This window comes from Camelus ferus, chromosome 29, assembly GCF_009834535.1.
Source record: "Camelus ferus isolate YT-003-E chromosome 29, BCGSAC_Cfer_1.0, whole genome shotgun sequence".
Lineage (NCBI taxonomy): Eukaryota > Metazoa > Chordata > Mammalia > Artiodactyla > Camelidae > Camelus > Camelus ferus.
The window spans coordinates 12,526,809-12,550,773 of NC_045724.1; the positions used below are offsets into that span (position 1 = coordinate 12,526,809).

At 39.5% G+C, this 23,965-nt stretch overlaps 1 protein-coding gene and 1 long non-coding RNA gene across 2 annotated transcripts in view; one reads left to right on the forward strand and one right to left on the reverse strand.

Moving 5' to 3' along the window:
• LOC116660483 overlaps positions 1-1,513 on the reverse strand; it is a 118,406-nt gene extending 116,893 nt beyond the window's left edge. The window contains exon 1 of the long non-coding RNA XR_004316034.1: positions 1,429-1,513. This is a non-coding gene — a long non-coding RNA (uncharacterized LOC116660483). The remainder of the gene's footprint in view (positions 1-1,428) is intronic.
• Positions 1-23,965, forward strand: part of TRPA1 (transient receptor potential cation channel subfamily A member 1) — a 57,718-nt gene that overhangs the window by 6,472 nt on the left and 27,281 nt on the right. The window contains exons 2-14 of the mRNA XM_032470051.1: positions 1,454-1,617; positions 5,615-5,774; positions 8,273-8,448; positions 12,563-12,670; positions 13,990-14,098; positions 14,286-14,431; positions 14,902-15,038; positions 17,161-17,209; positions 19,245-19,344; positions 19,991-20,091; positions 21,233-21,402; positions 21,491-21,655; positions 23,505-23,619. Coding sequence (XP_032325942.1) covers positions 1,454-1,617; positions 5,615-5,774; positions 8,273-8,448; positions 12,563-12,670; positions 13,990-14,098; positions 14,286-14,431; positions 14,902-15,038; positions 17,161-17,209; positions 19,245-19,344; positions 19,991-20,091; positions 21,233-21,402; positions 21,491-21,655; positions 23,505-23,619 — 1,700 coding nt within the window. The remainder of the gene's footprint in view (positions 1-1,453; positions 1,618-5,614; positions 5,775-8,272; positions 8,449-12,562; positions 12,671-13,989; positions 14,099-14,285; positions 14,432-14,901; positions 15,039-17,160; positions 17,210-19,244; positions 19,345-19,990; positions 20,092-21,232; positions 21,403-21,490; positions 21,656-23,504; positions 23,620-23,965) is intronic.

The window sequence follows — 23,965 nt, forward strand, 5'->3', positions numbered from 1 at the left end:
ACCAGTCTCTCAAAAGTCCACATTCACAGGTTGATGACCAGTGATAACTTCCTTAATAGTATCCTTCCAAAGAATTCCATTCAAAGTGTAGAACCGATGGCAGCCTGCTGTTAACTATTGGAAGATTTAGAGGGAAACTTCCCATAGTTCCACAGTATCATCGTGCTACTTTACATGTCCTGAAGCCCAGTGTAGGGCAGGCAGTCCACAAACCTCTACTTAGTGCCTGCTCTCTGCAGGGTCCTGGACCCACGCAGCTCTTGTGGCAGATGCTGGGGACCATCAGGTGACTATGACAATGCAGGGTCTTAGAGGAGCACACAGAGTGTTCAAACAAAAGCCTGTCAAAGCTAAATTCTAGCCTGTGCAAAGAGTAATCAGCTTTGGAAGGAAGTTTTTTTGCTTTCTAACCTTGTGGGAGAATCACAGTGGGAACAGCTTCAGAGGCTCCATCATCTGGTAAATGTGGAACTAGCCTCTCTCATGGAGAGTACATATCGTCCACTCCACAACTTACACCTATGTTGCTGATGAATAAACTCAGTGCAGGCCCCTGAGGATAAGCTCTTCAAACAAAGCCAAGGGTAAACAAGTGGACACAAGCGGTTATGACTTTTGTTTGACCTAACAGTCATTTTATTAGCCATTCTGAAATGCCAGCCCCCTGAGGGGATTAGTATTGTAATGCACAGGAAATGGGACCAGAGGTTCAAAGGGATTTCATCTAATCACTCAACCAAGTGCTAGGATTTAATCATTCTCCCTTTTCTTTCGGAAAGAGAAGTTTTCTAAAGAGCTTATTTCCAAACCAAAGAGCCTTCTACAATGATGCGGACATGGTAAACTGAGGCACAGTGGCTATTAGTTAGAAAAAATACATTTTTTAAGTAAAAATCTTGCCAGTGTACCCAGGTATTCTCTCCCTATCCCTCGCCATCCTACCCACCCGTTCCCTTTCTCTCTGATTGTGGGGCAGGGTGGAGGCTCTTGGGATTTTTATAAAATATTCCAGATTCACTGGACCCACCCTGACCGGACCCCTCCTCAACTGACACCACAACTCAGGTGACCTAGGGGACTCAACCGTGCGCTGCTGCAGGTGCAGCCAGGACTGCCAAGTCGCGCTTTCGGCCCAAAGGGGCGAGCCGGGTTGTAGACGCGGCGCCACCGCCCCCTGGCCGTCCGTGGACACGATGTCCGCGTCCCCACCCCTCCCTGTGCCCCTCCTGTTTCCCGCGCTGCAAGTAGCCTGTTGGGGGAGAACTCCCGTCAGAAATCCTCCCGGGCTCACGCCAAGCAAGCTTTTCTTATCACAAGGACAGCCGGGCACGGAAGAGCTCGGAGTTTTGGGGCTTAAACGCGGACTCTGACCCGGACCCCGGCGACGCGCGCGACCCCACGGACCCCGCGCGCCCAGCGCCGGCTCACCGCTGCCGGGGCTCTCTCGTCCCAGGTGCCCGCGCCCGCGGGGAGCAGCTGCCACAGGTGGCGTCCGGGGTGTGGTCAATGAAGCGCAGCCTGAGGAAGATCCTGCGCCCGGGGGAGAAGAAGGAGCCCCAGGGCGTCGTCTACCAGGGAGTGGAGGACGACATGGACGACTCCAAGGACTCTTTTAAGGTACCCGGGCCATCGATGGTCGGGACGGGCTCCGAAGTCCAGGCGGGGGGTCGGCTCTTCATAACTTTGCCCTCCTCGAGTTGAGGTTTCCTAGCGGGCAGCCCCGGGCTGGAAAGCCCGGGCTGCTTGCTTCCGGGTGTGTGTGTGTGTGGTCCAAGACCGGACCCGCTCAGGATGCGGGGAGCTGGAGCGACCGCGTTATTAAGGGGCCCACACGGTGCCTGCTTCGTCCCTTCTTTCTGATTGCTTGCTGTCAACCAGTTCTAGCTCGTGATGGGCAGCTGCAGTCTGGGGACACCTACCCCCAAACGACCCTTGGCGTTTGGCAGAATCAGGCAGCTACCTAAAATCAGGCCAGTTTCGGAGCGTGCGCCGTTTCGCTTGACCTTTTTCTAGATGTTATTTAGAACCAAACAACGAGATGCTGTACCTGGTAGTCGGATAGCTATTCAAGAGGTGTTTGGGGGCTTCAGAAGCATACTTGTCTCTTGAGACGAACAGAGAAACCAGCACCTGCCAGGGAAGCGTTTCAGGGAATGGCTGGACAGGCGGATTCCTCCAGAGGGTGAGGGAGTCAGGAGGGACTGTTGGGGAGGAAACCTCCGAGGCTGGGTAGGTGGTCTGCAGGAGGTCCTAAGGGCTAAAATGGGGCTTCTATTTCTTCTGCGGTTCCGGGTCACTCTGACTGAAAGGCAGCACCAGCTCTCCCTGCCGCCTGATGGCGCAGTCTGAGGGCAGAGGTCGTCATATGCTCAGAAAACTTGCCACTGGATTTCCACGCATTGTCAATACAAGGATCTCTTTCTAAACGTTAAAATAGAATTAAAAGTGTCTAATTCCCGCCACAAATCTCTTAACGTGGTGGAACCACGTTAACATTTCCTTATGTGTTTTCCAGGAGGGAAAAAGTGCTTATACAAATACACACACGTTGATACATCTTTTTACTTAACAAAGAATGACATTTGCACAGGAATTTATTCATAAATATATTTTAGAATACTTTTTAAATCAGCACCTGGAGATATACCGCGCTCTTTTTAGCAGCTTTATAGTATTCCCTTGTATAAATGTGTCATGCTTTATTTAACCTGTCCTGCAACCTGGACACTTAGGTGGTGTTTATTTTGTTTTGTTTTGCTATTACACATGCCACTGAGTGTCTCTGAATGTAGATGTGGCTTCGTCTGTCTGTACACTGGTGCCTTAGTGAGTGTGTATGTATGTTAAAGTCTTAGCAGGATCATGAGTAGAATATGCCAAATTGCCCTCTAAACAGGTTGCATGGATTGACACTGTTTTCAATCATGTGTGAGTCAGGCATGAGTAGTAATCACATACAGCAACAAATAGGGCCTCCCAAGGCGAGTGTACCTGCACATCCAAATTAAACATTGACTTTTTTCTCCTCCTGAATATTAGTATATTAACCATGGTCTTTTGACTTAATAAAAAGAACTGAGGTCATAAGAGAACATCAAGCACTAGAATAGTGTCTTTGAATTAATATTAAGTGACAGGAAGAAATTTTTAAATTTCAAAAATCACGCCAGAAATACTTCCTTGTTTACTGATGCGGTTTTTGTTTTCTAGAGATATTAGTGAGGGGTTTCTGCAGCACAAAGTCTCAAACTTATTTTTCTTCATATTTTTAATTGTTTCTATTTAGTTTTACTGCCTAAGTCAAGTGGAGGTGTTTATGTTACTTAAGGCTTTTAAAAGCTATGGAAGAGCTTGTAGATGGAAGGATTTATACATTTTATCTTATTACCTACAGTAACTCCAGATCATTCTGTAGAAATCTCAGTGGTGAGACTAATAACAAATCAATACATATACAACACTCTGGAGAGTTCTGAACTCTAAGGATTTCCTAGTTAAGAAGACGTGGAGTGTAATATTTTCTCCAGCACACACACACTGTCTCAGGAATACAGACAGAACTGAAGGATAGCAGAAACCTTACGAGATGAGAAATGTGGAAGAGGAACCATCTGACCGATGCCTTTAACCTTTTCCAATGACTTTCTTTCAAGAGACTTAATACTTTAGCATTTGATTTTTCATTTGCTATAATTCCTCATAGTTATAATCTCTCTTTGTTATTTCTCTCATTGTATTTCTCTCTTTTTGCCCCATTACTGCTTATATGTATTTCACTAAGGCAACCTAAAACAGACGTATTTGATATCTCCATTTTAAAGGGCTTAGTCAGAATTAGCTTCTTTAAACGTGATCTACCAAATATCAGAATACCTGATTTGATGCCATTTCTGGGGTCTCTGAACTGGTATGTGATCAATGATACCATCACAGCTAAACAATGTAAAAATGTTAGCAATAAAATGAGTCATTCATATTTATTGATAATACCTAAATATTCACTTTAAAATATAGGCAAGAATTCTAGAAGCAATTTTGGATAAAAATCTTGTCAATCAGTTGAAGTATAATTAAATATGACTATAATGATTTTGAAAATTCTTAATTTTCTGTATGGAAATGGATATTTAGAATTTTCAAGTAGTTGAATAGGGAACTAGGTTGTCAGTTAATATAGATATTAAGAGAGGATGCATTATTAATTTTAGGGAGACCAGAATATACTTTTGATCCAAAACATATATTAAAATTTAAATAATAATGAAAGGCAGGATAATGGAAGGCAGTTTATGACCTGAAGGCTTTTGTGAAGTTTTGGTTGCTATAGTAACATGAGTAACCTTAAATAAAATGATTTTTAAAGATTTGCTTAATTTTTGGTAAGTTTATCCTATTTAGGCCATGAGTTTTTCAAGAAAAAGTTCTATTTGGAAAGGTTTCATATCTTGTGAGAATGAATCTAAATCAGAATGTCAACACAGTCACCTCAGAATTTCACAAGGAAGAAACCTAATGTCATCCATGATAAATTAACTTCAGTGCAGTCATAATAAAGAATATAAAAAGCCTCAAGGAAAAGTGTTAGAGAAAAATAAGATATTCTAGAAAGTTCTTGCTCCTCCTGACATCAGTGGAAATGAACATCTGTTTGGAATTACACTTTTATGGGCCAATGACAGCTGTCAACTATGCCCAGAACTTACTGGGTCTTCTCTTAAAAGTCAATTCTTATGCTTTAGTATCTTCCTGTATCACACAGTTCATTCTAGGGTGGTGATTTTGACCTCAGCTTCAGTTTCTGCTGTAGGTTTGTTTTTGACATTCATCAGTCAGCCAAAATCCGTACCCCATGCACCTGCTATTCAAAGTCTAACTTTGCCCCTTACTGTGTGCCTTTGGGCAAATGATGTAACCTCTGTGTCCTGATCTCTGGCACTAAGTGCACAATAATAGTAGCCCTTCCTGCCTGCAGAGAACAATGAGGAAGTGAACCTGTCCTGCCCTGGCCTGGTGTAGGACCCCAGTAGGCAAAAGAGGAGGAATTGTTCATTCCCAGAGGACAGTGGGCAGCTGTTCTAGATTACTGACCAAGTGAGTTACATGATGATCCTTCAATATGGTTCTAGCTCCATTATCTAAGGACACAAGGGATGGGAACTGGCCATCAACAGGAAGGCCACAGAGAGAACAGTAATTTAGATTCCTGCACCTAATCCTTGCATGCATGAAAATCTTTTTATCTAACTAAAATCCCTCATGCTGTAGTTTCTGGACAGTTTTCATCTGGCAGAGAAAATTCCTCTATGTTTTCATTATACTTCATTTTTCCCAGCTCAGATCCCTTACTCTCACTTTAAAACTCTTTTCAAGGCTTTTATTTCTACAACCTGTACAGGTTTATGATCAAAAAATCAAGTCATTTATTTAATGTCCTTAACAATGTTTCAGCATCTGCTAGCACCTTCTATATGTCTAAGCATTTTATGGTTTTAAAAAAAAAATTTATTGTGAGCATGATAACTAGTTTTAGTTGATAATCTCTTAATGGTTAACTTATATTAGTAAGTTTTACATATGCTTATTTAAGGTAGCAATTTTTTAAATACACTTTTAGGTGGTTTTTGAGGAAAATGCATGTGGTTTACAAAACTTCGTGAAGAAGCAAAACAGATTGAAAAAATACAATGATACGAATGCCTCCCATTTGCATCACGCTGTGGAGGAAGGTCAAGTGGAGCTGATGGAGATGATCGTCAGTGACTCCTCTTGTGAAGGTAACAGAATGTTACTGACACATGCTCCCTAAATCCATTGTACCACTCAGTTCACTAGGAAGTGGGATGAATGGGTTCCGAAGGGTAGATTCATCCCAGGTTATCAAGGGCATGAATCTCTCACTCAGGAGGGTGGCTTTCCCTGCAGGCTGTGCTCCTCAATGCTTTCTACTGAGAAACTGCAGAGGATAATGCAGAGACCTGGGACAGCCCACTGCAAACACAGACTTTCTAATGACCTATTATAAAAATTCATATGCATTTTATGTATTATTCTATACTATTTCCACTGAGGTCATTCTACACTTAAACTGCTTATCATTGAATAAAAATGAGACCCCCAGAGGATGTAACACCCTCCCCAGCCATGTATACCCAGCCTTGTTTGAGAAACTCAACTGTAGTCAAATGAGGAAGGGGGGTGCCCCAGAGATTTAAGCAGTGAGGTGCTGTTACAAGACCTTTATTAGTTAAGATAATTCTGTCAATATTACAGCAGGTGGATTGGAAGTGGAATGTTAATTAAAAGTGTATTTTAGAATACAGAGAAATGAGAGTCCCCCAAGGTTTTGAGGTTGGAACAAGGAGACAGGGAGAGATTCAGAAGCTATTCTGCATGTAGAGTGAACAGTGCTTGACAAAGGCTGAAGGTGAGGGGTGAGTGGCAAGGGGTTGAACTGACTTTGAGATTCCCAATTTGGAATGAGGTTAATGGTATAACCTCCCAGAAAAGAAAGCAAGTAAGCAAACACAAGAAAAGTGAGCATGAGGGTGTGAGAGGATGGTTCTGGTCATACTGAGTTTAAAAGGCCCAGGAGACACTGACTTGGAAATATTCAGTAGACTCGTAGCCTAATATCTAGTGTCCAGCAGATGAGAAATTTAGAAGGAAAGGAGTCACACCACAGGGGCATTGTTGTATAGGAAGTAGCTCAAACTGTGGACATGCATGAAAATCCTTTAGGAGACCAAAAAATTGCCAACGGAGTTAGCCAAGGGTAGAGCACCAACGTTCAGGGTCGGAGGACAGAAGAAAAGCCAGAAAAAGGATGGTGAAGACAGTGATGGATAAGAGATGATGAACACAAGCCAAAAGAGAAGTAAGTCACTGGGAGAGAGGAGTTCAAAGGGTCGGGTGCCATGAAGAGATTAAATAGGAAGAAGATCACAATAACCTTGACATTGGAAGGCCTCCACAACCTCTGTACAAATGATTTCCGAAAAATGCTGGAGATAAAAGCCAAATTCAAGTTATTTAATTAGTGAATGGGAGTTTGTTAAGTTTAGGCCCAAGTTTAATTAGGCTGGGTGCTGAATGCAATGACAGATGGAGTGCTTTGTCTTGATCGGACAGAATGGTCAAGGGATGTGTGTGAGTATATGAGTGTGTGAGGCTATGAGTGTGTGTGTGCCTGTGTTGCTGAGAGTGAGGCACTTGGATGAATGAAAGGAGGTAGTAGAAGGATGCATTTTTAAAGGGAGAGAAATGGGAAATGTGGGTGCAGCACAGTCCTAGGTGTTGTAGATGGTCCCTAAGTCCTATTTCTAAATGGGCATGTTTCCCCCTCTTCAGACATAAAAATGTACTGCCACTAATTAAATGGTTGTTAAAATTGATAGTCATATCTGTTTTAAAATAGATATAAAAAACTGCAGTATCAAACAGCACATCTTCTGCTGAGCTCACAGGGTAAGTAGTACAGTATATTGTGCTGTAGAAACATGTGCAAACCATGGGTGGCATCAAGGACCCGAGCTCTAAGTCCAGTCCTGTGGTTTATTAGTGGTGTGTCTTTTTTTTCTTTTTCATTAACATTTTTTTTGAACCATTGCAATGGGCCAAACACTCCACTAAGATCTTTGAAGACATTATGGGACAGTCTTCTCTAACAACATTGCAAGGTATACATATCTTTTTCCCTCCTTCCCTCCTGCCCTTCCTTCTTTAGTTTCTTCCTTCCTTCCACCAAATTTGAATATGAGAAAACTGAGGTTCAAAGAGGTATGCCAACTTACAGAACTCCTTACTATCCATGTAATGTTGGCAGGATTTTGAACCTCCTTAGGTCTCATCTTTCCTGATTTTTTTGAAAAATGGTCATGGTTCTCTGTAGGCTGTTGGAAGCTGAATGAAACGAGGGTTGTGCAGAGCTTAGGAGAGTGCCTGGCATAACACATTACTTTTATATTAGCTCTGTGCTTTGTAGCAATCCCCAGATTCGTACCACAGATAAAAGCATGCAGCGATAGGAGGGTCAGCTTCTTAAGGATTGCTTGTAGCTCGATATCTAACTCATTTGACAGAGTCAGCACCATACTTATGTGCACCCCCAAGGGTGTCCAGTAGATATTTCTTGAGAACTGAAGCTACATTTTATTTTTCATAGAGAAGGTGAAGCCAGCTGCAGGGGCAGTGAGCTCTAAAGTGACTAGGCATGCAGTAGGAGTTGAATATGGTCCAAACAAAGCCTAACCCAGATTTTGGTGTCTTTTTCTAGAACTGAATGTGACGGATGATTATGGAAATACCCCTCTGCACTGGGCTGCAGAAAAGAACCAGGTTGAAAGTGTTAAGTTTCTCCTTCTCCAAGGAGCCAACCCAAACCTCCGGAACTACAACCTGATGGCTCCGCTGCACGTGGCTGCACAGTTCTTGCACAATGAGGTGCTGAAGGTAAGGCTGCCGGTGGCTCCCCAGGCACCGAACCCTCATAGCTCGAGCCAGGACCCACGTCCAGTGGTGTCCGCTGGGGTCAGGATGGCCAACCAAGCCACCAGGGCCAATGACATGTAATGATTTCAACGTGGGCTTTTCTTCTGATGGACTGATGACGATGGTGATGATGATGATGCCAATGAAAATAACAGTCTCATCTTGATTGACCAGTTCTTACAGTACCAGTGTTTTTCTAAGAGCTTTCTATGTTTTCATTTTTCACATCCTCATTTTAAAAAAAATCTATAAAGTAAGACTGTTATTATCCCCATTTCATAGCTAAGGAAACTGAGGCAGAGAGAAAATGAAGTAACCTGCCTAATTATCACATGAGAATTAGGTGGTGGAAGCAAGAATTAGGAATTTTGTTCCCATCTTTATGTTTGCAAGTCCAGGCTTTACTGCTTTCATCTGACCAATTTCATGGTTAAGGGAAGAAAGTGCTGAGTGCCTCAGTGGAGACAGAGAACGTAATTATGATTTACTGTTTTTGTTAGTGTGGATGACACACCTTAGTGGATGGCATGTCTTGGCAGAAGACATAATAATACTACTGGGAAATTTCTTATTTGTTTCCAAGGGAGTGAGTTTGGTCAACAGAAGAAACTTTAGTAAATGCCTAAAGCGTACCATTTGGGCAGTGGCTTTTAAACTACATCACAGAATCTCACAGACACACTAGAAAATACCCATCCTGACTTGAAGAGAAATGCAATTTACAAATGGCTCATGTTCCAGAAATTCATTTCTAAGGCAGGCAATTTGGAACTTACAGTAAGTTGTCCTGTAGAAACAATATTGCAGGTAACTTGGCTATTGGGAGAAGCACCTGTCTTAGCCAGTTCGGGCTACTGTAACAGAGTACCATGGACGGGGTAGCTTAAACCACAGACAGGTATTTCTCACACTTCTGGAGGCTGGGGTGTCCAAGGTCAAAGCACTGGCAGGTCTGGTGTCCAGTGAGGGCCTGATTCCTGGTTCACAGACGTCTTCATGTAGTGGAAGGGGCGAGAGAGCCGCGGGGTCTCTTTCATAAGGGCACAAATCCCATTCATGAGGGCTCCTCTTTCATGACCTAATCTCCTCCTAAATGCCCCACGTCCCACTGCCACCACGCTGGGAACTGGAATTTCAATATAGGAACTTTGAGGGACAAAAATATTCAGTTCATCATTCCACACCCAAACCTATTTTGTCTATAAATCACCAAAGAGATCTCAGGGGTGTCCATGAGTTCCATGCTCCCTTTCATCCAAACACTTTCCTCTCAGTGTCTAAGAAGAGGAGTCAGGGCAGCCCCCATTTGGAGGTTATTGGGAAATCCTCTGGTGATAGGCTGTCTGTTTTTCTCACTGTCTGCATTATTCATGAGCCAGGTGCTGCTTCTGTACCGTCTGGGCTGGGCCACCAGTGACTGCAGGGCCCCCCAGAGATGCCATCTGTTTCCCCAAAGAACTCTCAGGCTTCCTCCGAAGGCTCTTTTCAGAAACAAATGCCCATTGACTTCATTAATCTTGGCTCTGAAAGTGTGATTTGGGAATTCAAAGGCAGGTAACAGTTGAAAGGCTACTGTTAATTAGAAATCAGAAATCTTTAGACTAGTAAGCCAGAACAAGAAAGAAAAATACCATATGAGATCACTTACATGTGGAGTCTAAAAAAAGACACAAATGAACTTATTTACAAAACAGAAACAGATGCACAGACATAGAAAACCAACTTATGGTTACCAGGGGAGAAAGGGGTGAGGGGGTGGAGGCATAAATTGCAAGTTTGGGATTTGTGGATACTAACTACGATATATAAAACAGATAAACAACAAGGTCCTACTGTATAGCACAGTGAACTATATTCAATACCTTGTAATAGTCCATAATGAAAAAGAATGTGAAAAAGAATATATATATATATATAGTGTATATGGTGTGTGTATATACATATAAGAATATATATATAATATCCATACATATATAACTGAATCACTATACTGTACACCAGAAATTAATGCAACATTGTAAACTGACTATATTTCAATAAAAAAAGGAAATCTTCAGACTAACAAATACAGAAAGGTAGGTATCACATAGAAATAGAAAAGAAAGTTTAGAAATAAACTCATAACTATTTTATAAACTAGAAGGTAGATATAACAAAAATTTTCCTAAGTGACACCAGAACAAGATAAAATTAGGGTTACAAGAGAATTGAAATTAGTTGTCTCTCCTTTGCTTGGTCTTAACCAGCCACAACTTCATCTAAAAATATTTTTGAGCCCCTCTGCTTCACCAGAGATGAAGAGAATAGAAGAGGAGGAGGGAACTTGGAGGAGGGTCTCTCTGTGTGCTGGCCAATAGCAGTCCCAGGGGCCTGCCTATCCCAGTTACGCCCAGGGGTCAGGTGTAACCCACCAGCTCTTGCCAATTTCAGATGCTTCTCCATTGTCCAGCCTTTCCCCAGACCTTCTACCACTACCTTGTAGTTGCAAAGGAAAAAATAGCTAGCCCTATGTCAGCTCAAGTTCTTACCCAGATACACCGTGTGCCCTGGGGCACGCTGACTCTGGGGTTGGGGGCTGGCCTCGCTTCTTAGTAGCCTGCAGGCCTGCAGGTGTTCTTGGGGCTTAACCTCAAAGTGTCCAGTGGTTTGACCCTTCTGTGAGACTTCCGGGATTCTCATGACAGGGACCTCCGGAGGCCTCACCTGCGAGCCTCCAGACTTGCCTGGTCATGACTGAGTTTGAAATGGGTGCACAGTTTTGTTGCTCTCTCTGGGCCCCTGCCTTATCCAATTTAACACAGCTTTAGGAAAGATTGTGCTTACGGCTGTGAGCAGTCATACCTAATAGATGCTCCAAATCTATGATGCAAGATTCTAAGAAGTCAGAGAGAGCAAACCCCTCCTCATAGACTTGGGTGAGTTACTTCGCACATGAATCCAGAGTTTGTGAAGAACAACACGTGAACACGCCTCACATCCATAGACTGAACTGTGTGTTCTCACTGTCCTTTGATAATCTCCCTGTTTGTACTTAGGACCTAAACTTTCAGTGTAATTTTCTTTTATGACCAGAGCTGATTAGTGAACCTAATTTGCTGATTTACTGACACATTGGGGCACATTCTCTCAACAAGGGGCTCTGTGTGCCTTTCTTTTTAAGTCAAGATTTTTAGGAAACAGCTTGCTTAAGAAATTCATTTTTAAACAATTTAATTGTAAGCACATGGTATAGTTTTATCATAGTCATGCTGCAAGAGGAAAGGCCTCTAGTAGGCCAATTCAAAGACTTCTCTTTTGTGAGACACATTTACATGAGCTACTTATTGTTAGATTTCATATAAAATGAAGACCGGTTAACGATCTATAGATTCTTGGTCAGTAGTCAGCAGGTGAGGAATAACAGGTCTTCAGTTAAATTCCCATCAGGGAAATTGCTTCATCCATTTATCAAGAAGGTGAATTTCTTACATCGTAGAGAAGTTTTCTGTTCCAGACGAAGTCTAAATTGATTGAATTAAGCTATACCTGTGTTAACGTGAAACTCTCTTTCCTCTACTGGAGAGAATGGAGATTTCATTTCATTTAATTGACATTTCCCAGAATACCTGCAACCTAGGTAAAAGCAAAATGACTAGATGGAAAAAGGAAACCATTCCGTCCCCACTTCTCCTCCCTCCCTCTCTCCTTCCTTCACCTCCTTTCCTCCCCTGCCACCCACAGATTCCAGTTTAGTTTTTGGTAGGTATTATTTAATATAGCTCACTTACTGCAACTGAGCAGTATTAAGTGTGCTATGTTAACTAGTATCTACAATTCTTATTCTATTTCCAGCTCTACACTCCACATTGCCTTAACTGATATGATAGAGAAATTGCCATTATTTCATCTATTTGAGAAATTTGTGTAGTGCGCACTGTGTGCAAGGTTTTATGCCAGATTCTGTGGGAGAAGTGATAGCAGAGGTGAATAAGGACGTGGTCCCTGGCATCTGAGAGCTTATAATCTAGTGGAAGGCAAATACCCTGTTTGGAAACCGGCAAGTTAACTTTCCGACTATTATTCCCCTTTCCTGTAGCTCTTGGTTGAACACAGCAGTACTGACATTAATTTGGAAGGAGAAAATGGAAACACAGCTTTGATAATCACATGCTTCAAAGATAACAGTGAAGCACTGCAGATTTTGGTTTGTATTTTAATCATATTTTTTCTGTTTTCTGAATCTTTTAGTTCGTACAACCTGAATTTTTGTTACTTACAACACCTTTCAGTTTCTTTTCTCAGCAAAATATACAATACAGAATATATGTCAGAAAAAAATAGTTCTGTGTGCTTTGGTATATGTATATATACACCCCTTAAATCTTAAATGAGTGTGAGATTGCTTATTGAAGACTAACAGGAAAGCATTACAGAAAATGCGAGAAGATTGAAATGAAAAGAAAATAAAGACAGGAAATATTAAGGCGAAGCCGGTGGTCAGGCTAGAATACAAAATGCAAAGCATAATGGCCTGTATGTTAATAAAAGTGGATCATACTTTTGACTCTGAGCTTCTGAAGAGTCAAAGGCAAGAGGAATAGTCATTTGCAGACTTATTGTTGGGCCCTAAAATAAAAGCGAAGGGAAACACAGCCATCACCTGTTCCCAAGATGAGAAGAAATTGCTGCCTTGGGTTCTCCGAAAGGGAGCCCTAAGTGATATAATGACTAAGGTCCTCAGCCACAGCCCTAACAGAAGAGCCAGTCTTCTCTCTGGTCCAGTAAAACTCTGGAGCTGCCCATCAGAATGGCCAACTCCTGCTCCACATAGTGCCCCTTTCAAGCATGGTACTAGAGTTCCAGTAAATAGCTTTCTTTTAAATACTCCTTAATCACTTGTATGTTATTCAGGCCAGGTTCTGTATTTCTGATTGTCCCTCTCCACCATTCCAGAGAGTGCAACAGTGAAATAAAAGAATTTCAGAATATCTACCTGGTATCTCAATTTACAAATATGTTCTAACATATTTTCCAGGGTTCTTTTAACAACTTTTTAGTAGAGAACTTGCCTTAGTCAAGATGCCTGAGTTTTATAGCTTAACATGAGTGCCGGTCTAATCATCTGTTAATTACACAAATGAAAGGGAAAGAATCAGGGAAATATTGTCATTTTATTTGTATAAGGAATTGAGAATGGGTGTAGGAGGAATCACAATAATATTTTAAAAAATCTCTTTAATTCCATTGAAAAATGTATTGACTTTAGTTTCCTGGGGGATCAAGCTGATGTTCTTGTGTCTATATTGTTACCTCATCATTATAAAATATAAAGGGTCTCTTTTTAGAATCTTAGCATAGTTCCCAGATTACCTTGCATAGATTCCATTGCATCTGAAGCTTTTCTATGTAGTTTTACATAGGCACAGAGTAGTGAAAAGGTCTGGGAGAGGCATACAAAATCTTGCCCATCCTTGTGATCTGGAGTTTAACTTGCATCATGACTTTTTTTGTTCTTTTCTTCAGTTAAATAAAGGAGCTAATCTCTGTAAATCAAATAAATGGGGATGCTTCCCTATTCACCAGGCTGCATTTTCTGGTGCCAAAAAATGCATGGAAATAATACTAAAGTTTGGTAAGTAGAGGCTTTTCTCCATTATGTATTATAAAAAAGTCTATTCTGGTGGATGTTGTTAATCTGAGAAACATTTAATAGAATTTATACTTGGTCTTTATGTAAGTCTAAAAAGTCTTTTCTTTTTAAAAAAAATCCTTTTATTTATATATAATATTTGTTATCTCAAATTTTATTTCTCCCAAAGGTGAAGAACATGGGTATAGCAGACTGTCTCACATTAACTTTGTGAACAACGGGAAAGCTAGCCCCCTCCACATGGCGGTCCAAAGTGGTGACCTAGAAATGATTAAAATGTGCCTGGACAACGGTGCACAATTGGACCTGGTGGAGGTAACTGTTCATGTTCTATTCTGATTCTTTTATTGTAGAATTGTCATGTAGTATTTGCCAAAAATGCTTCACAGCTCTTTTAGTTAATTTAGATGGAAACAGATAATATTTCCCGCTGTTCATGAAGAAGCAGAACAAGAGACTCCCAAATCTTAATTTGTCTAAAGAATTTTGAGAGCTCCCCCCAAAAATTGCAAACACAAATACAGATACAGTAAAGATAATGACACTGACAGCAGTAGAAATACCGTCAGAGCTGTCAAGAGCTGTCAGATTGCAAAGAAGTCAAATTGCTAGCTATGATTTGTACATTGATGCTTTTCAGGAGATGAAACTGATTACTATTCATCATCTCAAATTCCATATTCCATGATTTTGTTGGCCTGGGAAGGATAAACAACTGAATTTAGGCTTTATCCTTATGTTGGGACTTACACATTGACTGATTCTGACGTCACAACTCTTTACAGAAGGGCAAATGCACAGCCCTCCATTTTGCTGCCACCCAGGGGGCCACTGAGATTGTTAAACTGATGATATCTTCATATTCTGGGAGCAGCGATATTGTCAATGCAGTGGATGGAAATCAGGAGTCGCTGCTTCACAAGTAAGTTTCCTGCTGATCATTCTGTGTACAGACTTGTAGTCTTCGTGAGTTGAATTATACCCTGACAGAAAAAGTCAGCACTTGTGGTAGCTGAGATTCTACAGTTCAAAAGAAAAGAGCAGATGTAATAAAGACTCTGTGGTTCAACTGGAATCTCTATGTTCTTCTGGAATCAAAATGGAGCATTAAATACATTGTCATAGGATAAAATCTCCAGTGGAATATTCTGGATCAATTCTTAGTCCAGTGGTTTTAGGCTCAGGATTCATTTCCTGTATGCTCAGGAGGTCAACATACACGACTTTCCAAGCCCTTTCTAATCTGTTCCAATTCCTCATGTGTATCGTGTTCTCATTTTCAGTGAAAAGAATGGAGCAGATACATATGGATGGTTCACTTCTCCCTCCCTAGTTTCCTTTCCACTTAGGCCCTCAGTTACACATAAACATTCTCAAAACATATACGTAGTTTTAGGGAATGATAGCCAAGCTCCAAAGAAGATAAATGTTTCTATTGAGTTTAATATAAATACACTTTAGAGAAAACCATCTGAAACTGTAGGCTTACTAGCTGCGAGGACAGGAAACAGGCAGTGTAGACTGAGAGTTCATTCCTTGAATTCGAGGACTAAATGCTCCCTATGTGAGTGAAGAGGTGGCTGAGATAAGCCTTCTCTGCCTCTGTCTGTCTGTCTGTCTGCCTTTCACACACACACACACACACGCACACACACACACACACCCCCGCACACAGAGTGAGAGAGAAAAAGAGAGAGATGGAAGCCTGGAATGACAGAAGAGAGCTGAGATATTCATGTAAAAATAAGTATATTAAGATGATGGATTATGGAAAACAAATTGACATTTATGAATCAAAGATTGGTGATATGAAAAAGGTCCAGTTAGAAAACTTAGATATGCAAGAAAAAAAAAAGAAAGAAAGAAAGAAAACAAAAAACTCAATTGATAGATTAACCTCTAAACCAGAGATTCTCAAACTACTGCACATTAGAACTATGTGTGGAGTTTATAAAACCCCAGTGTCCATTCATATCCCAGGTTGCATCAGAATTCCTGATGGGTCTCAGGAATTTTTTTAAGTTCTTAACATGATTCCAAAGTTTGGCCAATTTAGAAATCTAGTGATCTGGGTATAGTTAAAATGTGTTTATTTAGAATACAGCTTTAATGTGTAAATATGCATTAGAGGGAATTATTTTAGGGAGACAGACCTATCAACTTGACTCACAAGTATCCTGAGCCTGGGGACTAGCAGGACACAGGCAATTTGGATTGGCTGAAGATTTCTTGGATGAGTTCAGTCCAATTCTGATGAATCTACTACTGATCTATGATCCTGGAACATCCTTCTAGTAGCCAGTGAAATTTGGTGTTTATTTTGAACTTCAAAGGAAAGTTTACTCTTTGGGCCAGAATTCTTTTTTTTGCTGAGATAATCTTGAATAGGGACAAAGAAATAAAATTTGCAATAGGAAACACAAACTTTAAAATCATTAGTATTAGCATTTGTTATGGTGGTCCTATAATAAAGATTAAACATTTCATTTTTATTTGCTTTATTAATGAACATTATCCTTATGACTGGTCGAGATGGTATCCACTGACTTCAACTCTCTCCATCATTTTTTTTTTTTGCGTCATAAAACTTTAGGAAAGCTAACACTACCTTGTTAACTTGGCCAAAGAGGGGGGCATTTTGAACCCTGCAGATAGATAAATGTTGGGTGAACCTTATATGCAACTTTTGTTTTTCCTCATGGTCGCAGTGGTAATAGCCAGTTCTTTTGTCTTTCATTTTAAGCTCTTAGGACATATTTTACTGTTTACTTCAGAACATCTTCATGATGATTTTACATAGAGAAAACAGGTTTATGATATGATGAGGAAGAAAATCTTATGATGCATTTGGCCTTTCTCTATTACTCTTACTTTGAAAAATGACCCTAATCAGAATCAGTTACAGATTTTGAAAGGTTATTAATTCTCTAGCATTTTATCGTGTTATTAAATGATCCTTTAAATTCACTTTCTGAATACAGTAGCTTTATTTTATGTATTTATATCAATAGTTCCCTAATATGCTTGTAATTCTCTTTTTGCAGAGCCTCATTATTTGATCACCATGAACTAGCAGACTACTTAATTTCAGTGGTAACTATTCCATTGACAGGTTTATTTTTTAATTAGTATTTATAGTTGAAAATCATACAGTTACCTACTAGGAATATTCAAAAATAAACTAAATTTTAATTTCTTGATTATCAATAAAAAGGTTTACAAAAGATGACTGATATACTTGCAAAAATTCTTGAAATTTTTTTCTATTTCTTTAATTTTGTGTCTCTGAGATGCTGGATGCTCACTAAAGTTACTGTGCTGATCATTACGTGATGTATGTAAGCTGAATCATTGCTGTACACCTTAAACATATACAGTGCTGAATGTCAATTATATCTTAATAAAACCAGAAGAAAAAAAGATGACAAGATGATTGATACATTTGCAAATAGAATATACTGTGTTTGAATACATAATGGCCAAGCCTCATTTCCAGGAAGTTAGAAGTACCAGTGTGTACTTTTGATACCCATATCAGTGTTTTTAGTGTGGAGACTTGGCAAGTCCATGGCAAGGAAAGCTCTTCTGTGATTGGGTCCTAGGAGAGTGTCGGGCGTGGTGACTCTGCTGACCCTTCTACAGCACAGGTGGCTTTCAGGTGGAGGCGGGACAGGCAGCACATGAAACCTTCACCTTCCATGGTAAACTTCTACCCCAGCTGCCTCAGTGCCAGATTTTAAATAATAAAAAAAGTGAAGAATTAAAAACGCTGTCCAAGGTTTGTTACCAGTGAAAGCACAAGATCTTTTTCACCCTTAGAAGTGGAATCAGCTGGCTTCTGAGTTCAATTGTAGTTAGCCCTTTATACAGATGAATCTATGATGTATTTATTTAAGCCCCACCATACCAACAATGAATCTAGCCCTGTTTGTAGTATTTAACATGTGTTTGTTGTCAATAGCAACTATTGAAATTGTGATATTTACATAGAAGAATCCTGGGAAGGCTCATTCTATGCCATAGTTTTGCCATGCACGGTTTCCTGCAAATGCAGCCATCTCTTTACCTGGCGAGAGGACCAGAACAGGACCTCACTGACCACCATCATGCTTTCAAAGGGGCTATGGCTGCCTTGGTCATCTGGTTTCAGTGGGTCCCGGGAGAACAGGGTCATATCTACGATCAGAATTTAAGCTACTTACATTACCCTGTCCAAAAGGCAGAATTCTTTCCATGAACTTTTAAAAAGCTTGTTTCTTGTCATATCAAATATTAAAACCATCGCATGGAATGATAAATATTGACTTATTCATTTAAAATATATATATATGTGATTTTTAAATACAAATTCTCTTCGATATTTGGCTAGAATTTTACTTTAGGATGTGAATGATTTCAGTTCAACCATTTCAGTTCATCTATTTCAGATGAAGTAGTGTTTTTAAAAAGTGAACAATTTCTTTTTTTATTGAGTTATAATTGACATATAATTGACATTATATTAGTTTCAGGTTACAACATACAGATTAGATATTTATATACCCTGCAAGATGATCACCACAGTAAGTCCAGCTACTGTCTGTCACCATACAAAGTTACAACAATTTTTTTCCCCTTGTGATGTGAGCTTCCAGGATTCACTCTCTTGGCAGTAAAAGTGAACAATTTCTTGTGAATGTTTTTCAAATCACATATGTAATAAACTTAGGAGGTACTGGGGATTGAATCCAGGACCTTGTGCCTGCTAAGCACGAACTCTACCCCTTAGCTATTACCCACTCCCTATTATGGCCATTTAAAAATCTCTTCTTAAGATGGGAACCAAAGTAGCATTATAGGTCAAAGCATTTTATTTTTATGACGTAGGCAGTAACATAGATCTGTTACTGGATGTCAGTCAAAAGATTAACACATGAGAAGAATTTTTGTGGTTGAAGTTATAAAAGAGTGCCCTGATTTCCGATCTTACAACATATGAATCATAGGGAAGTTTCAAAGTAGTCATACACTTGAGTGCTAGCCATATTTTGGACACTCTGTCTCGATGAATTAACATTACTTACAGATTGCAATGTAAGCTAATTTGTCATTTCACAAGCTCTCTGGTGAATGACGTATTTTATTTTAGGGAGCAGATATTGATAGCACCGATTCCGAAGGACGTTCTCCGCTTATATTAGCAACTGCTTCCGCATCCTGGAATACTGTAAATTTGCTCCTCTCTGAAGGTACTAAGAGGGACCGAGCCAAGCCTTTAGAACTACTGCTCAATATGGTTAAACATTTAATATCCGTTTATTACGTGCCAGGCTTTGAGCCAGGGGCTATGAATACAAAGATAAATGGAATACCTCCCGTATCTAGAATAATTTGCAGTCCAGCAGTACTTGAAAGGATAATTTAAGAACAATAATAGATAACATTTGTAAGGGAATGATTATATCCTAGGCATTTTGCTGAACATTTTGTTTACATTCTCTCAGTGAATCCATCCTGTGTGATACTGTAACTGTCCTCACCTTAGAGAATAACCTGATATGATAACAAAGAAGAAAGGTACCCTCCCCTCTTCTCTCTTGATCTCCAGTCTCTCTATATTTATATTTTCTGTTTTAAAAGGTAAGACCTCATATATTAATTAATGTAATAAATCATATATTCTCTACTCCCTTACACACACATGCACACTGTTTGAGGTAAAGATATTTGAAAATGTGTTTATTTTAGTTTTCTTACCTAAATAAAGTTTTTTTTTTAACTTAAAGGTTGGCAAAGTTTTAGGTCAAAAATCTTCTATTTTCTTAAATTGAATATTCACCAGAGGCCTTGCTTCAAATAAATGAGCAAAAGTTATATTTATATTGTGCTTTTTAGGTGCCCGGGTAGACATAAAAGATCATCTTGGACGTAATTTTTTGCATTTGACTGTACAACAACCTTATGGATTAAAGAATTTGCGACCTGAGTTTATGCAGGTAATACACAAGTATGGATTTCCAGAAACTGAATTGGGTTCAGCAGAGAGTAAAGTGGTCTTGTTTGTTATGATTTTTATTATTCTGAAGGCTGATACTGGAATTTAAAAGTTATTTTTAAATAAAGATGCCATGTTTGATGCCATTTATTTACAACGTAGTAATGATGATTATGATGATGATAATAAATTACTTTGGGATTGAGTTTTCCAAGTTACAGAGAGTTTCCATATATCCTCAACATATTTTTAAAATAAATAAATGTATTTATAATAAATAGATTTTAATATAGTCAGTTTCCTAAAGAATCAGAATGTATATTTGAGTATTTAAAAAAATAAATGTTTATGGATTTTTTAAAATAGTTTTTTTGAATCTTTCTCCACCACTTAATATTCTTTTTATTGAAGGGTAGTCAGTTACAATTTCCTGAAAGGACATTTATTGAACGTGTGTTACGTGAAGGGCTATATACTATAGAATGAGACAAGATATTTTTGGCAATCATGTGTCTTCTCTTTTATATGACAAAGCAAACTGTTCAAGATTTTCTTTTTTCCTTTTCTGAGTTTTTTTGGGGGGGTTATTAGGTATTTATTTATCTATTTATTTTTAGAGGAGGTACTAGGGGTTGAATCCAGGACCTTGTGCATGCTAAGCATGTGCTCTGCCTCTTGAGCTATACCTTCCCCTGTTTATGGATTTATTTAAGCTGCTCATTTGCCATGCATTTTTTATTTAATATACATATAAAGATAAAGATAGAGTGTTCCTAATTTTAACATCTCGTCCCTTTTGCCTAACAGAACACATTAGCATTAAGCTGTTAAGTGTCATTTGGTGGGGTGAGGGAGGTGGTTCATAGTCAAATACATTTGAAAAATGCTGGGTTATAAATGTTAAATGCATTTATTATGCTTAGGATTTCTCAGAGCCTTTGGTAATGTACATTACAGAGAGACAGAGCATGCGCCATCATCCACATTTATTTTACTCAAGTACCCTTCAGGTTATTTATATTTTTGCCCTCACTGGATCCATATTGGCCCTTGTTGGAAAATACTATCCTACAGAATAGTTTGAAAAATACTGTATTAGCATCATAGCAGAATTATACTTTGAATATTAATTTTTCCCATAGATGCAACATATTAAACAGCTGGTAATGGATGAAGACAATGATGGGTGTACTCCCCTACATTATGCGTGTAGACAGGGGGTCCCTGTCTCTGTAAATAACCTGCTTGACTTCAATGTGTCCATTCACTCCAAAAGCAAAGATAAGAAATCACCCCTGCATTTTGCAGCCAGGTAAGGGTCAGTTTAAGTGACACATGAGCGTGTCTTCTCTCTCTTTAATATTTGCTTTGAAAATATGAAACGGACTTGTTTTTTCAAGTTATGGGCGCATTAACACCTGTCAGAGGCTCCTGCAAGACATGAGCGACAGGAGGCTTTTGAATGAAGGTGACCTTCATGGGATGACTCCTCTCCACCTGGCTGCAAAAAATGGGCATGACAAAGTAGTTCAACTTCTTCTGAAAAAAGGTGCATTATTTCTCAGGTGAGACTATAGGACTGGAATTTTTATATATTCTTTTTAATTGGTTAGTCATTTTCAGGCTGTTTTTCTGTTTTATTTTTAATTATGATATCTAACTTTCTCACTAAGTACTTTTACTCATCTTACTTATATGACTTCTCCAATATGGAAAGGGAAGTCAGTATTAGTTCCCGTTGACAGATGAAAACATTGAGGTTTATAGAGCTGAAGGTCTTGTTCAAAGCCACAGAATAAGTGGCTTTGTACAAAGTAGTTTCCAGAACCTCCAAAGTAACAGCTCCTCATATTGTCCTTCGTCACGCTACCATCTGTTGATGCAGATACAAAACAGCACATGCGCGCGCTAACACACATACACACACACACACACTACAAATCAAAGACTCTACTTTTCATTCAATCTGATGAATAATGGACAGAAAGGCTCCCTTTATGCTATAACATGAGACTTAAAAATTTTCTGAATTTCATTATACTTAAAGGAAATCTAACCCAAGGAGCAAAACCAAAGAAAAATGATTAAGCCTAATAAAAGGTGGCATCATTAAATGACACCTCTGTAAAAAGAGAAGGAAAATCCAGAAAAGTTTTATAGATTTGTGATGAGCTAATTTCTGATCGTACCAAGGTGGTAGCAAAATTGCTCATTTAGGCTAATGTTCAAAGCCACATTTCTTTATCGGGGTGCCAATCCCAGCAAAGCAGTGATGCAGCCAAGAAATAAATGCTCTCCTTAGATCCTTCCTGCCTCCAAGGGGACACTAGGCAGCAGACCTGCAAAGGGGACCCCGGGAGAACCCAGGCCCGAAAGTTGTTGCTTAATTACAGCATAATGGAAATAGTGAGGTGGCTCTTGCACCCTAAAGCAGGTGCTCACTAGCCCTGAAATTAAATTGTGTCCGGATCTCATGCTTTTTTTCTATTTCTGATTTGGAAAAAAGGCAAGCCTTCACTGTATTTACACCCTGAATTTCTGTGAGAACGGACAAACATTTCTTAAAGGGATTAAATAAGCATCTTTGGGAGCACAAGAAAAAGATCTCTTCAGACCTGAACTCCTAGAAAAATAAGTGGCCCTAAGTTAAGTATCTTATAGCCATGTTCTGGAAGATGATACTATTATCATTATCATTATTATTAGCCATAACTAGTGGCCACAAAGATGAATACCACCATCATGGAAATTTTTTGATACAATATCCAATTAAAGAATAATTTTAAGATAGTGTGTATAAGTACATTACAGCCTTGAAAAAATTTTGTATGACATAGATATGCTAACTCTAGTTTCATCCCACCCCAATTATTTGATTATATGTTTATACACTTTTATTTACTTTTATTTATTTTCCTTCCAATTTTTGGAGATATAATTGATGCTGTATAAGTTTAAAGTGCCCAGCTTTAGTTATTTGACTTTTATACATCGTGAAAGGATTACCACAGTAAATTTTGCGAAGATCCATAATCTCACACAGATACAAAAAAAGAGGAAAAAGAAACAAAATTTTTTTGTTTGTGTTGAGAACTCAGGATTTACTCTGTTAAGAACTTCCATTTATAACATACAGCAGTGTTCATTATATTTATCATGTCACACACTACATCCCTAGGATTTATTTATCTTATAACTGGGAGTTTGTACCTTTTGACTACGTTCATCCAATTAGGCTTAAAATTAGCTCATTTGTTAGAAATATGTAATTAATATTTAGTTGCTAGAACTGAGATATCTCAGATACGCTATTTTTACCCTTGGTCATCAGACCCACCTTTCAAATGGGTGGCATCCTTTCCCACCTTTCATCTGTAAGGTGAACACAAAGGTCTTTTCTTGACTCTTGAACAGTGACCACAATGGCTGGACTGCTTTGCATCATGCTTCCTTGGGCGGGTACACTCAGACCATGAAGGTCATTCTTGACACTAACATGAAGTGTGCGGATCGGCCAGATGAAGAAGGGGTATGTAACATGTTCCTCACACCTACCTAAAACCTTGGCACAGAGGAAACTTCCAAAATTGCAGGAAACCTTCTTAGCTACCCCCTTCCCTTCTTGCTCTATTCATGGCCTTTCATTGGGTTCTCACTATGCAGACCGTTAGTGAGTAAAAGGGGAACAGAATAAGGAGACAATACCAAGGGGTGGGTGCATGTTGAGGACACCTGTTCAGCCTCACAGAGGGCTGCCCACAGGCCCATGTGGACTGAAGATACAATTTTCATTATTCCCTGGTGAACCGAGGGAAATGAAGATAGCAGGGGTAAGTTTTCCCTGAAACTAAGTGGATTTGATTTGAAAGACTGTT